Source organism: Ranitomeya variabilis, chromosome 1, assembly GCF_051348905.1.
Source record: "Ranitomeya variabilis isolate aRanVar5 chromosome 1, aRanVar5.hap1, whole genome shotgun sequence".
NCBI classification, from domain to species: Eukaryota; Metazoa; Chordata; class Amphibia; order Anura; family Dendrobatidae; genus Ranitomeya; species Ranitomeya variabilis.
Genome location: NC_135232.1, coordinates 461381595 through 461396999, shown reverse-complemented (window position 1 = coordinate 461396999; position 15405 = coordinate 461381595). Strand labels below are relative to the sequence as shown.

The window sequence follows — 15405 nt, the reverse complement described above, 5'->3', positions numbered from 1 at the left end:
CCAGCTAACTGCCACACTGTCCTGCAGCTCCATCCTACCATCCCCCTCCTCATCTATCCCATTGAGCGTCTGCTCTGTGAGCAGAAGACTCCTCTCCATATTGTCTATGGATCTCAGTGTTGCCAGCTGCACATTTAGATCCAGTATCTGGGTTTCCAAATGCACAATGTGCTCACATCTCGCACAGCAGTATGCACCCTCGACCGGCTGGTCAAGGACTGCATACATGTGGCAAGATGTACACTGGATGGCATTAACAATTGTGGAGCACATTTCCTAATGGGGATTGCACCACACAGAAACGTTAATTAAAAATAAATACAAAGTATTAATTAAACAAAAAAAAAAAAAAAAACAGAAGCAATTCCTCCCTTGGAAACTCCCTGATTCCAAAGTCACTGAATCACAAGTCACACACTTACCGCCGTTCACACTTATGCTCAGGTCACACTCAGCTAGCTCACACTCGCTGTGCTGAAGATTTATAGATTTTTTTTTTCTCCCTATCTCCCCTCAACAGCAATCCACCTTGCTGTTCAGATGCACTTCCAAAAAGGACTGGAGCCCCAAACAGCTGCCCCTTATATCCCCTTAATTATGAGCCCCCACCCTAAGTTAACTCCTTATGAATATAGCTACTCCCAATTCAGCAACTCACTCCAATTCACACAGGTATTTGTTAAAGGCCTTCCAAATACCTCCTCACTGAATCACAAGTCACACACTTACCGCCGTTCACACTTACGCTCAGGTCACACTCAGCTCGCTCACACTCGCTGTGCTGAAGATTTATAGATTTTTTTTTTTTCTCTCTATCTCCCCTCAACAGCAATCCACCTTGCTGTTCAGATGCACTTCCAAAAAGGAAGCTAGTCTCTGCAAGACGGGTATACATCTTACAACACACGCCAACAGTGAGCTCTGGTGCTGGTTCGTTACTATTAATCTGAGCCAGCGAGAGTGCACTTCACTCAGGGACTAGCCCAGCCCTTGAAACAAGCGTCTCTGTTGACATTTTGCTTCAGGAAGGGGACAGGGGTTGCTGCATGAACTGGGCTTCTTAAATGAAGTGTCATCAAAAAAGAAGTTGTTAAAAAAATGAAAAGCAGTTAGAAAGTATAGTTAGGGAAGGAGAGGGAATTTTTAATTCAAGTATACTGGAAAATAGTTTAGATTATGGCATTAAATAGATAGGGATTAAGGATGAAAATTGTATTTAGAACCACCCCTCTTGGTCATTACATTTTTATTTATGCGAAAAAATGATAAATGACTATTAGTGATGAGCGAGTATACTCGTTGCTCGGGTTTTCCCGAGCATGCTCGGGTGACATCCGAGTATTTGTTAGTGTTCGGAGATTGTACTCAGCCTGGCTAATAGCTGTAAATCATGCAGCTGAGCTGATGAAATCTAAATCTCGGAGCGGTCATAAATACTCGGAGGTCTTCCGAGCGTGCTCGGGAAAATCCGAGCAACGAGTTTACTCGCTCATCACTAATGACTATATCCACGTGCTTTCTGTTTTAGTCTACAACCTTTGCCAGACTCCTTCCCAAAGACAGTGTAGGCACATTTAATATTAAGAATCCCTCCAATTCTAAGTCAGCAAGTTAATTAGAATCAAGTTTTGCCGCTTTAAGCTGATTTTGTAATGACTGAATGTCTGACAATGAGTTTATGTGGCTGCCGTGTCTTCTTAGGAAAATATGAAAGTTTTTACAATGCTATCTTACCTCTGCAGGTGGCTTCAGAGCCAGACCACAGTCCATTTGGTTGACAGAGGCGAATGCTGCTTCCAACTAATTCATAGCCTGCCTTGCATCGGATTCCACAGGCGGCATCAAAGTGATTGTTGCAGATGTTCTGGATGAAATAGCCATTCTCTGGGGGCAGCAACTCTGGGCAGCGCACAACTAATGAGGTTTAGAATACAAAAACAACTGTTATGGGAGAAGGATTTGCATTCCCATTAACTCAGATGAAATCTACCACAAGCCTTACATACAGGAGGAAAAATGCTTTCAGTTTATAGCTTTGTGTCGTTTCTATGTGTTTATGTAATTAATGTTGTCATCTGGAGAGATTAACATAAGGCAGTAAGGAAACCAGACAATACAGTGATAGATTAATGTAGGCAAATGTTGGGCCTCCCTAGGGAAGTTCTGCGCCCACGGCATAGATGTATAATGTAGCGCGTGGATTACACAGACACAAATCCTCGTTTACAGAGTAATACATTGAAGTTTATTCCATGCCGACATACTGCAAAGCTTGTCACATTATGGCTAAGTTTACATGAGCATATGAAAAATCATATGATTTTCATCCAGGAAAAAAATGTATTTCAACTATATTTTCATGTGTTACACATTTGCTTTTATTCATCAGCAGGGAATAAAATTAAATAGATCAAATACAGTTTCCCACATTGACAATTGCAATGTTTTCACAGCACGGTGGCTCAGTGGTTAGCACTGTTGTTTTGCAGCACTGGAGTCCTGGGTTCAAATCCCACCAAGGACAACATCTGCAAGGAGTTTGTATGTTCTCCCCGTGTTTGTGTTGGTTTCCCCCACACTCTAAAGACATACTGATAGGGGATGCAGGTTGTAAGCGCCTATGTGGACAGCGATGATAATGTCTGTAAAGTGCTACAGAGTATGATCGTGCTATATCAGCAAAGCAAAATAATAATAATAGTGCATTCATTAAAATCGGATATAATGCAGATGATCCATTAGGAATCTCATTTTTCGGCACACCTATAAACTTGAATAGGTGCATGCTGAGATTTTTTTTCCTGTGAAAAACATCATCTGAACAGATTGATAGTATCGGAGCAGAACAATGAAAATGAAAATGATGATAGACTGATTACTAGTATCATTGATTCTATTTATAAAGGAACTATGGAAGTTCTAATACATCATTTTTAACTGGATAATAGCCATCCTGGACAGCTCTATTAACTTTAATCAAATTCTATCTGTTCTGATATTTTTCACTACAAAAACAGTTCTGCAGACTCTTGTCTTCTTGCTGTCAGAATACTGAAAAGCCTGAAGGAAGCTCTGATAGATCTCATTGATGCAACTCTCTTGAGATCATCATAATAGTGGCGCAGTGGATAGCACAGCAGCGCTGGAGCCCTGGGTACAAATCCCACCAAGGACAGCATCTGCAAGGAGTTTGTATGTTCTCCCCGTGTTTGTGTGGGTTTCCTCCCACATTCCAAAGACTTACAAATAGGGAATGTAGATTGTGAGCCCCAATGGGGACAGTGAATGATAATGTCTGTAAAGCGCTGTGGAGATAATGTCGCTATATAAGTGAGTAAAATAAATAATAGCTTTCTTTTACGTAATGGGATAGTGCAGCTGAGCGAACAGAGATTGAGGTTTGTGTCATTCCCCATGCAAGCCAGGGCATGGCATGTATGATACCGTCCATAAGTCTTCAGAGTTTTCTTCTTATCAATTCAAATTTGAAAAATTTCCTCCATTATTTATTTTCTACGGGGCAGATTCATCAGACTGTTTGAGTGCGTTTTTCTCAAGAAAAGTTGAAACTTTTGGCATTTTATAAGGCAGTCTCGGCCAGCTCCACCACGTTTTTGAGAAAATTGGACAAATGTTTAGACTGGCCTATATATTTTTGCCGTGTTGAACCAAATTCATTAAAAGGTGCACTTCCTCCTGATGGATTTTTCGGATCCAAAGCTAGCACGTTCTTTATCTAGACTGGAGTACAAAATGCTAGTTGTGATGAATGGGGACATCTGCATGTTAACAAATGACGTAAAAAAAACTATCCACACAGCTAGATCTTTGGAGTGCCTTACAGATACAGAATAATGTTATGATAGGAGTGAAGTCGAATGACACACACATAAACGTATTGCATTCTGTATTTCATTATCGGCTGATTGCTGTATTGCTGAGTTTTCTCTAAAATTGCCAAGTAAACTCACCCTAGCCCGATGCAATCTTTATGCTTTTATGCTTTAACCAGACTTGAAATGATATAGAAGGACTACTGGTTTCCTCTTCGCAGCTATTAATATGTTTTCGCAAAGGTTATCATGATTCACATCATCTTGATAATAATTAGTCACCTTCGATTAAGAGGATAACTTAACACGTTACAAGCCAGTGCCCATTGTCAATTTCAGTGTTACACTTTTTTGTGCTGTAATATCACAGTGCTGGGTGAGGGTCAAGGCAACCATTGCTTGATCTGTATGTTCAGGCTACGAAGACCATAAAAAATAAAAGGGTTACCTCACCTTTGCAGATTTTACCATCAACTTCATATCCCTCTTTACATGCACAGTCTTCCACTGACGTGCTGCCTGGAGGTGATGTGTGATTTGGATCAGGACAGGAGATACAAGTGCTGACTCCTCCTGGTTTACCCTCCGTTTTGTATGTGCCAGATGGACAGGCTGTTAAAAAATATTGAAAACATATAATGCAATTCTCAAAACTGTAAACATTTTAAAAAGTTTTCACTTAATCACTGTCCATATGCCTCATTAAAGCACTTCAGTGTCCCTCCTCCCCTGCTGCTACTGAAACCTCACAATACTCAGTACAAGCTGCGGCTGTCAACCATGTTGTATAGGTGAGGATTGACTTCACTTGGATTTATGATCTCTGTTATTCCAAATCTGCTTCTTTAATATTTGCATTATATGTGCATTTTAACACAGATTTTGTAAGCAAGTAAACCAGCAACATCGGGAAACAAAGACCTTTTTTTAACAACATATACAGTTTGTATCAACAATTGGTTCTAACCAACACAAAAAAGAGTGATTTTAAAGTGGTTCCCAGCAAAGTGACGCTCCTGACCATGAGAAGGGTGAGGAACTTCATACAGTCATGTTAACTTGGATGAGCTGTACTCCATTCATTTTCAGGATTGGCGGCTAGTACTAGTCAGACCCCTACAGCTTAGATAGTTACATCATATCCTAGTGATATTTCCAACTATAATGGGTGAGAATAACCCTTTAACTTTGAGGTACCACATATTTAAGCATAAATTAATATCTGAGCACCATTTTTTTTGATGCATTTATATTAGAGAACACATATTACATTGATAAATGCACCCTACAGTGTTTCTGTGCTTATTTATCAGCTACTTAGAGCTTTTGTTGACCTCCGTTGTGTTCTTCTACATGGATACAGAGTATTTTTCATGGTTTCATGTAAATTGTTATTATTTTCAGAGCATGTGTCTCTTATGCTTGTCTTTCCCATTTACTAATTAAGCTGTAGTATCACCGGGCTTTGCCCTTATAACACAGCACCCGCTCAGGGCTTCCTCCTACAAATAATAATACATGCAGGGATAATGATTCCTGAAATGCCATTTCAGAATGAAATCTTTCGGAAGCCAGGAGCCATTAGCCTGGCAGGCTCAGCTGCACAACATGCTGCTGGGACTATAAAAATAACAAATTAATCACTTTTCTAGAAATGCCAGTAATCCATAATTTTCTTTCCTATTTCACAGAACCACAAATGAGGCAAAGATGTGTTTCCAGGACAATTAAGAATTGATTTTTGCATTCCAAGTGAAACAAGTAAAAACGACTGTGTTCCCTTATTAAGCTCCTGTGTAATCAAACTGAGAAGAAGAGGAACTGATTAACACTTCTAAGTACAAGTATTAAAAGGTTTTTCTGACCAATAAAAAGTTACAAATTGCAATCGACAAGCCAGTCCCTTCTCTGATGTAAAGACTTAGCCAGCCATCTTTAGTCGTTGCTCTAGTCACGTGCCAACATTGGAATCAGATCCCTATGTTGAACACAGGACTAGAAGTGAAGAGTCATGAGTCAGAACAAGTGGCATCATGTGTTACAACCTGAGAATAAGTGAGGCGCCCCTGAGGGTCCAGTCACCACAGAGGTACTGCACCTCAGCAAGAGGTGGGGCACTCTGCTCTCGGGTAATGAAGGGGCACTACCCGAGACCCACACTTTAGCATCCAACACCACACCACTCCAGGCCAGGGGATTGGGGCGGACCTTATTGAGGGAGGGCCCCATCTCAGGTTGAAGGGGGAACTAGGTAGAGGGTGTGGGTGGAGAGAGTGTCAGTTGTGAGGAGTTGTCATGATAACAAGAGGGAGGCAGTCAGTGAGTTGGGAGGAGTTGATCAGAGCAGACGTGAAGAGAGGAGCTCCTGAAAGAGAGAGAAGGGGTCCTACGGACCAGGGAAGTGAGGAATCCACTCGTGGCACCCGAATCCATGCCGACCGTAGTCGGGTGGAAGGACCAGGTCGCAGTGGAGGACTGGCCCCAGACTAGTGGAGGAACTGCAAGTCTCTGCTAGCAAATGGAGGCTATGGTATCTGTATGTGACATAGCCAAATCCACACATATTTGCTGAAAAGGCAGCTGCATAGGGTCAAGGGGACCAGGAGAATGTCGCCCAACAGGACCCGTGGCTGCTGGTTTGGGACACTATGTGTGAGGCACAGGGCAGGAGGGTGAAACCAGTGCAGAGAGACAGCCTGGGAAGGTACACCAGAAAAGGGAGTCTCAGAAAAGTGCACCCAAATTACCTGACAGTTAGCTGGACAAAACACTTGGAGTACACAGCACCCGGCTGGAGACTGTAACCATCTGACTGTGAGTAAAGTGTGGAAAATGCACCCTGCTGTGTCCTCAGAATTATTACTGTCTCACCTGCCTTGCACTACAACAGTCCATCATTGACTTTGACAACTTAACTGCCCTGGGGCCTAGCTCTACCCGTGGAGAGCTGTAACATCTCTGCTGTGTCACCAACTGCCCCAGTTGACAATTTCCTTATTGCCGAACACCACGAGTAGTGTCACAAACTAATCCCCTATAAACTTTATTCCCCTTTCAATTTTAATTTTATTGGACACCAAGGGCCACGGACCGGGTCAATGCTGCCGTGATACCTCCACGAAGAACCGTCGGACCCGGCCCGAGTACCCCAAGGCCCTGGCAGGCGCTCCATAAGGATGAGAGTCAAATAGGAATATGGGTTCATGACATGAGAAAAACCTCTCTGCAGGCCGGTACGTGGTGTATGTTCTATCATGGAGCCCAAATAAGCAAGTTTTCTACTTTCCCATGGATGGTGGAGAACTTCTTCCATTTTTTTCTGCTTTAGATCATGGCTTTGAGGACTAGGACTGCTTGCAACTGCATCCTGGCATATTATTGCTTTTCACCTATTGATAAAGTCTAGCTGTTAAGTGGTAAGACCATAACCATATTTTGACTTTCTCTGTGCATACAGTGTAGATCTAGAAAATGCTAGATTGACAGTATCAGGTAGAAATCACAGATTTGTTAGAGATAATAGCTTTCTGACACAGGCAGAGAGGTAGCTAGGGGTTCAGCTCAGGGGGGCGAAACACTGGAATTGGCCCCTAAACAGGTAACTGTGATTACTACTACAGTGGTGCACACTAATTGTGGCTTCACGGAAACCTCAGCCAATGACCATGGTATTACTGAAAATAAATCTCAGTGCAAAGACCAACTATGATAATACTGCCATATGGTGACCATATTATGGTAGATATCAGTCCTATAGAACATTTAAGAGATTACACTACAGATACAGAGAGTAACTTAAACCTGATGCTGTTTCTAATGGAAACACTGTATGATTGCACCCACCCTAGCTCCCACACTGGATAATGGCCTTCACATTAACTCCCACACTAGATAATGGCTCCCACATTTGAACCCATGCTATATAATGGCCCCCACATTTTCAGTCAGGCTGTATAATGGCCTCCACATCTGCACTCACGCTGTAATAATGGCTCCCACATTTGCACCCAAGCTGTATATAATGGCCCCTTCATTTACACCCATGCTATATAATGGCCCCCACATTTTCACCAACGCTGTATAATGGCCTCCACATTTGCACCCACGCAGTATGTAGCCCCCATGCTATATAATGGCCCCCCTCATTTGCACCCATGCTGTAAAATGGCCCCTACATTTGCACCCACACTATATAATGGTCCCACATTTGTATCAACGCTGAATAATGGCTTCTCCATTTGCCTTCATGCTGTATAATTGCCTCTATATTTGCACGCACGCTGTATAATGGCTCCCATGCTATATTATGGCCTCCACATTTGCACCCATACTGTATAATAACCCCACATTTGCATCCACATGCATAACTGCCCCCATGCTGTATAATGTCTCCCACACTTTGAGAGCACCTACAGTAATCCCCACACTGTTTGAGGTCCCCTTCACTTGCCCTTGCAATGTGTGAGGGTTCCCCATACTTTATTATACACCCACAATCACACACCATGTTTTAATTAAAATAAAAAACATCATATACTCACCTAATCCAGGATCCTGACAAGCCCTCCTTGAAAGCGCCAGCACATTCAGTGGACATCAGAGTCCCAGAGTGGTAAGATTATGTCACAACATCGGGACGTTGGAGTACTGTGTGCGCCTGCACTTCTGACACTGCATCTCCCTGCAGTTCTGTAGGCCGCAGGCATAAAGCGACCTGCGATCTACAGAATGTGGAGTGCCGTCATGCTCTACCACACAGCTTAATTATATCGGCGTGTGTATATAGTTAAGGGTAGCAGTAGCAATGGGTGGGCCCCTATAAGCACGAGGCCTGGAGTGACAGCACCCTCCTCCCCAAGTAACTTCGCTACTGGACCCAGTTCTAATATTTTGAACACAATGTTCTATTAATTTTAAAACTTATTCAAAGAGAATTTAGGTAGATGACCCAAAAAATCCATCATCTCTTCTGTGTATAAATCTTAGGCTGAATTCACAAGTCTGTAACACCATTTACAATAATGTCAGTCCTTAATTCACCATCATAATTATGCCTCCAAGCACATCCTGAAGCACACACATAGCGCCCCCTGGCTGTAACATGGGTCCCTGCATCACATACCGTCTACCTCTGTCCAAACTTGGGGGTTGAACACTTGACATAAACCAGGGGTTCCGAGACCGGGTACACATGTCACCTTGCCCTACAAGTCGAGAGGACTGTCTCAGTCGGTTGGGGGCATCATTCAGCATCACACCTTTGTTAGGCCTCCCCTGTCCCCAGCAGTCAGTTTGTCTGCCTTGGGCTTCAACCCTTGAGTCACCATCTGTCTGTGTCACCAGACCCTTTTTAATCAACCCACTTTCCAAGTGTACCCCTTCACGTGACCTTTCTTTCCATGGCCGCCTTGCACTGTTGTTGTGGTTATGAGTCCACCGTCTAGTCGAGCCTAGTGACTGATCTGAGTCTGACTCTTCGATACTACATCTGCTACTGGGTCTCCCGCCTGGGTCACTCAGCCCTGAGCTAACAGAGGAGTCACTACTTTGATCTCTTCTATTCTTTAGGGTATCTTTCCGTATCTCCAGACCCCGGATTGAAAGTGGTCGCCATCTTACATTCTGCAGCTGTTTATTAGTCTGCAGGCAGTCCAGTCTTAGCTGCTCTATCTCCTCAAGAAGCATTCAAATGTTCCTAAAGCTTTCTACTGAGCCAATTACGACAAATGGAACCATCCCATCTTCACCAGCTACATGGACTTCACCATCATCTGGAATCCTCACTCTTGCCACACCGGATCTATTCACCAGGTCCTGCATTATTTTTCCAAATCTTGACTTTCCCCACCAGATTTCTGGGTACTTGAACGATGTCTTCCACAATGTCCAGCTGACTTTGAGCTTTCCTGGCCTGCTCCAAACGTCGAGCGGCTTCTTTATTCCTCAACAGGATCATCTGTTTCATGCGGAGACACTGTAGGTGCAAGTTCTTCAGGATAGCCACCCGCTTCACTGTGACTTCCCTAGTTGACAGTATCACCAACTGTTTCATCTCTGATGCCCAGTTCACACTACATGGTTCTACTGCTTTTTTAAAGGCTTCATGCACATCCACACTGGTACATGCTTCTCGCACGTCTTGGGGTACATCTATCACGGACTTGAAGAGCAAGGTCTCACTCTCTTCATGGATGGATGGCTCCCGATTTGGCTCAGACCTTTCCATCAAGACATCTGCCATGACCAGGTGACTGTCTTTTTCTGCTTTTAGCACCAACTCTTCCTCCACTTTACACACTTCAAGACCCCTGGTCAAGATGGGCATTGGCAGCTTCACCTCGTTACCACTCTGGCATGGCCGCTGTGAGTCTGCGACCACCATCTTCTCCTCTTGCAGAAGACAACTTAATGCTTCTCTGAGCACTTCCGCATTTTCCCTTAAGGCCTTATTCCCACTTTGCTACGTTGACAGGTGACCTCTAAGCTCAGACACCTCTTTCTCCAAGACACCCACTTGGCACTCAGCAGCCTGTCTCTGAAGCTCCTCTTGCTTCATATGGGCTTCTACTGCCTCCTGGTACCTCCTTAACTCACTTCTCACATCCTCTGGCTTGGTTGAGTTGCCATCACTTGAGAAGGCATCTGCTTCACGCCCCACACCTTTGATGGCTTCATCCACCTCTGCACCCTTGGACTCAGCATGGTAATCTTCAGCCCTCTCTGAGGTCTCAGCGGTGACATCTTTAGCTTCATCCCGTTTCTCTGGGACCTTAGAGTACTTCACACCCTCCAGGTCTTCAGCATCAGGTTTTCTGGAGCCTTCACCATGTTCCGTCATCTCACCTCTATTCAAATCCTCACAAGGTGCAACTGGTTCAACCACTTTGCGCCCTTTATGTCTCCAATGACGGGAAGAAGACGTGCTGTGTGCATCCGGGTCAAGGTTATTATACTCGCCTTCCATGACGTTAAAGTCACCGTCTGAATGGGAGTCTCCACCACTTGATTGGTCATCCTGGAACCAGTGGTTCCCATTTATAACAGCCTTCACCTTGTGGAGCACTGTCGTTCCACTGTGTCAGTGATTCTGTCAGCACGGCATTTAACTCAGCCCTAGTGGTTGCTACTGGCAATGACACGTCACAGTCACCCCCGTAGTTTGTGCCACACCCCACATTATGGTGAACCCTCAAGTTCCTCTCTCTCTGGGTGTCAGTTTCGCTCTTTTTAACTATCACATCATTATCAATCTACAGTCCAATGGTGCATTCGCCGCCGCCTCTTTTTTTGGCACCACCCCTATTTGGGTTACCTCCTCCTCTTGGGACTCCCCCACAGCACTCTCAGGCACCAGTTCTCACAGTACAAAAAGTTTCTTTAGGTTGGCAAAGGCCCTTTAAGAGTCTGCACGATATGGACCAATGTCCTCTCATGACACCTCACCAGCTCCTGCTGGTATTACCACAGCTCCTGCTGCAGTTACAAACCGCCAGCACCTCCAGGTGCTGACTACAAGCCGCTGCTGCAACTGCAGCTCCTCTCCACAAGGCTCTGCACAGCTCTGCACCGCATATTTTGTGGACTCGCCGATCCACAGCAAAACTTCGTAACCCTGCCAAGTTACAGCCAGACGCTTGTCTGCTTCGTGGACCCGCCGAACCACAGCAATCACGTCCACATGTGCTTCCTGGACCATTGCCCACATTCTACACCAAATGTGAGATAGAGCTACCTGAGTGTGTTGGGAGATACTTGTTGGCACGGGATTAAAGCACTCAGGCACGGTTTCTTCACATAATCAGTCTATCCGGTTTATTAAACTTCATAAAACGGGTCACAAACAGTTCATTATATACATCAATGGAACACATTAACCACCGACAGTCTGTTCCAACGGCAGATACATCTCTGCCCGTAACCCCCTTTATCTGGAGTTACCTTACAGGAGCTCTGGCTCCACACACTGATTCCTGTCAGTGCTGGTTCCCAGGGGAAAGCTGCCTTACTGGGGTCACCGTCCTTGTGACCAGGGCACCTCAGATAGTCCAGACCCACAGTAGGAACTGCAGCTTCCCCAACACAGTAGCCGTCCCAGGCTCTGCAGATACGACCTCTCCGTGCGCTTTTCAGGATGTCCAGTCACAGGCACTTCCAACACACAGGCCTTCAGTCCATGGTCTAAACATGTGCTTCCAGGAATCCAGTCCATCCCAGGACATTCCAACACACTGACCATTCACATTCAGTTCATAGACTCAGCAGGTGCTTCCAGGAATCCAGTCAGTTCCAGGACATTCCAACACATAGGCTATACAGGAATGCACACTCTGAAACATGTGACCAAATCCTGGTAACATTATGTAGCTGTAACCACCCCCATAGGTGGGTGGTGTGTGTGGTTAGCCAGTCCCACCCAGCTTGCCAGCTAACCCTATAAGCCCCCTTATAAGTAAACACAACAAACACTTGTGGAACTATAAGTTCCAGCATAACCATATCATTTTGTGTTTACAGCGCAGAGAACCTCTGTGACACATATCAGCCATTTACAATAATGTCAGTGCATAATTCACCATCATAATTATGCCTTCAAGCGCATCCTGAGGCGCACACACAGCGCCCCCTGGCTGTAACTTGGGTCACTGCATCACAACCCAAAACATCCAAATGATCCTGATCAAAAGTTCACATACCCTGATGATTTGGGCCTGATAACATGCACAGAGGTTGACACAAATGGGTTTGAATGGCTACTAAAAGTAACATCCTCACCTGTGACCTGTTTACTTGTGTCAGTGTGTGCATAAAAGCTGAGTGAGTTTCTGGGATCCAGACAGACTCTTGCATCTTTCATCCAGCCACTGACGTTTCTGGATTGTGATTCATTTGGAAAGCAAATTAATTGTCAATGGATCTACGGGAAAAGGTAGTTGAACTGTGTAAAACAGGAAAGGGATCCAAAAAGATATCCAAGGAAATGATTATGCCAAGGCCAAGAAAGCAAAAATTCTGCCTGGGTATGTAAACTTTTGAGCACAACTGTAATTGTGTTCTAGGTGACTCTGATGGCTACTTCTTGTCTTGATACTACAATAGATAGAAATTCAAAGAGGTTATCGAAACTTGGTACTTGCTTTACTAAAGACTTTAATGCACTTTATATTATCAGATGACTGAGTGAACATGCTTCACATTGTGGTACAAGAAATTTTCGAAACGTTAATTTTTTTATCCACTGAATCACTATAAAAAAGACACTAAATGTGAGTTTTCTTTTAAGCTAAAATATCTAATTGTACAAAACCCAAAGGACTTACCTTTAAAAAATATATTCCATATTATCAGCATAATGTAACTCCATACACATTATGTTGATTTAAAACTCCCCTTACAATTACAGTGGAAGACAATCGGGCTGATAATAAGCTATGTGTATGCGTGGAGCTTCTAGTGTATTAAAACCCCTTTTTATATGGAGCTTTATATGACTTTAAAAAGAGTTAATGGGGAAATATTACAGAAAGTATTTTCTAAATCTAAGTTTCATTTCACCAGTCACATAAAAATATATGCATCTGCAGAGAATTTGAAAGCCAGACAATTTGTACAGAATTTTGGCACAATTTATTGGAGTGTTTAGGGAATATAGTCATAAATAGTTAGCATCAATGTAGGTCATACTGTATGTAAAGGAAAATACTAGAATTTCAGCTTGGTAGATCACTGGTAACAATATGCTACCACCTCTGATAATATTTAGGGCTCCTTGGAAGAGAATGTAATATCAAATCATGCAAGGAAAGCATATTCATACTCATATATAGTTGTGTGTAAAATTGTTTGCCGCCATCCTGATTTCCTATTCTTTTTCATGGTTGTCACACTTAAATGTTTCAGATCACCTAATAAATTTAAATATTAGACAAAGATGACACATGTAAATAGAAAATACAGTTTTTAAATTAAGGTCTATCTTATTAAGGAAAGAAGAAATTAAAACCTAGAGGGCCCTGTGTGAAAAAGTGATTGCACCCCCCAAATATAAATTAACTGTAGTTTATCACATTTTTTTGAAGCTGAGTACAAATACCCTAGCCACATGCCAGACGGATTTCTGCCTCATCTGTCCTCAATCAAGAAATTACTTAAATAGGAGTTGCCTGGCAAAGTGAAGAAGTGAAGTAGACTAAAAGATCCTCAAAAGCTACACATCAAGTCACGGTCCAAAGAAATTCTGGAACAAATGAGAAACAAATGAGAAACAAAGTAACAGAGATCTATCAGTCTGGAGAAAAGGTTATACAGCCATTGCAAAAGCTTTGGAACTCCAGCAAACCACATTAAAAGCCATTATGGACAAATGGCGAAAACATGGAACAGTGGTGAACCTTCCTAGGAGTGGCCAGCAGTCCAAAATTACCCAAAGAGCGCAGTGACGACTCATCCTAGAGGTCACAAAAGACCTCATAACAACATCCAAAGAACTGCAGGGCTCACTTGCCTCAGTTAAGGTCAATGTTCACGACTGCAAAAAAGACTGGACAAAAATGGCTCACATGGCAGAGCTCCAAGACAAAAACCACTACTGAGCAATAAGAACATAAAGACTCATATCACTTATGCCAGAAAGCATCTTGATAATCACTAAGACTTCTGGGAGATGTATGTTGCATTACAACTTGGGTAGAAGTAACACAGTATTTTTGAAAAAGGAACATCCTACCAACAGTAAAATATGGTGGTGGTAATGTGATTGTCTGGGGCTGTTTTACTGCTTCAGGAACTGGAAGACTTGCTGTGGTAAATGGAACCATGATTTCTGCTGTCTACCAAACAATCCTGAAGGAGAATGTCCAGCTATCTGTTGGTTTGTCTGCAGCGGACTGGATTTATACAGCAGGAAAATTATTGAAAACACACCAGCTAGTCCACCTCTGAATGGATAAGAAAAACAAAATTAAGACCTTGGAGTGGTCTAGTCAAAGTCTTGATCTTAATCCGATTAAGATGCTGTGGCATTACCTTAGAATGACTGTTCATGTTCGTAAACCCTAACATGTGGCTGAATTGAAACAATTCTGCAAAGATGAGTGGGACAAAAGTTCTCCAAATCATTGTAAATTGCTCATAATTGTGTGTAACAGACATTTAAAAGGGTTTTCCAGTTCCAGAAAGCCACTGTCCCCAAGCACAGGCTGATTAAAAAGAAATACAAACTGTCCTTTTCTCACCCTTCCTGGGTCCAGTGCGGTCTGCTCCCTGCTAGTTGCTGTCAGCTCCCTGATTATCTTCTGTTCGTCCCTATATCAGTCATTGTGGTGGTGGCATGGCCTGCTCTCAGATGCTATCAGCTGCCGGTTCCCTGATAATATCTGCTTGTAGTCAGTTCTAGATCACTGAGTGTGGCCTGCTCCATGATCTAGGGCTGCAAGGAAAGAAATATCAGGGAGATGGCTGCTGCAAGCAGCCTGGAGCAGGCCATGTCCCCCGATGTGTGATGTAACATCCCATATAGGAGGGGGAGCATCAAGGAGTAGCTCCAGTGTCATAGAATTACAGCTACTGTGAAAAT

General features: G+C 43.4%; 1 protein-coding gene across 1 annotated transcript in view; it reads right to left on the bottom strand.

The window, feature by feature from the left end:
* SVEP1 (sushi, von Willebrand factor type A, EGF and pentraxin domain containing 1) overlaps positions 1–15405 on the bottom strand; it is a 476580-nt gene that overhangs the window by 337601 nt on the left and 123574 nt on the right. The window contains exons 4-5 of the mRNA XM_077250467.1: positions 4287–4445; positions 1735–1914 (exon numbers count right to left, since the gene is read on the bottom strand). Coding sequence (XP_077106582.1) covers positions 1735–1914; positions 4287–4445 — 339 coding nt within the window. The remainder of the gene's footprint in view (positions 1–1734; positions 1915–4286; positions 4446–15405) is intronic.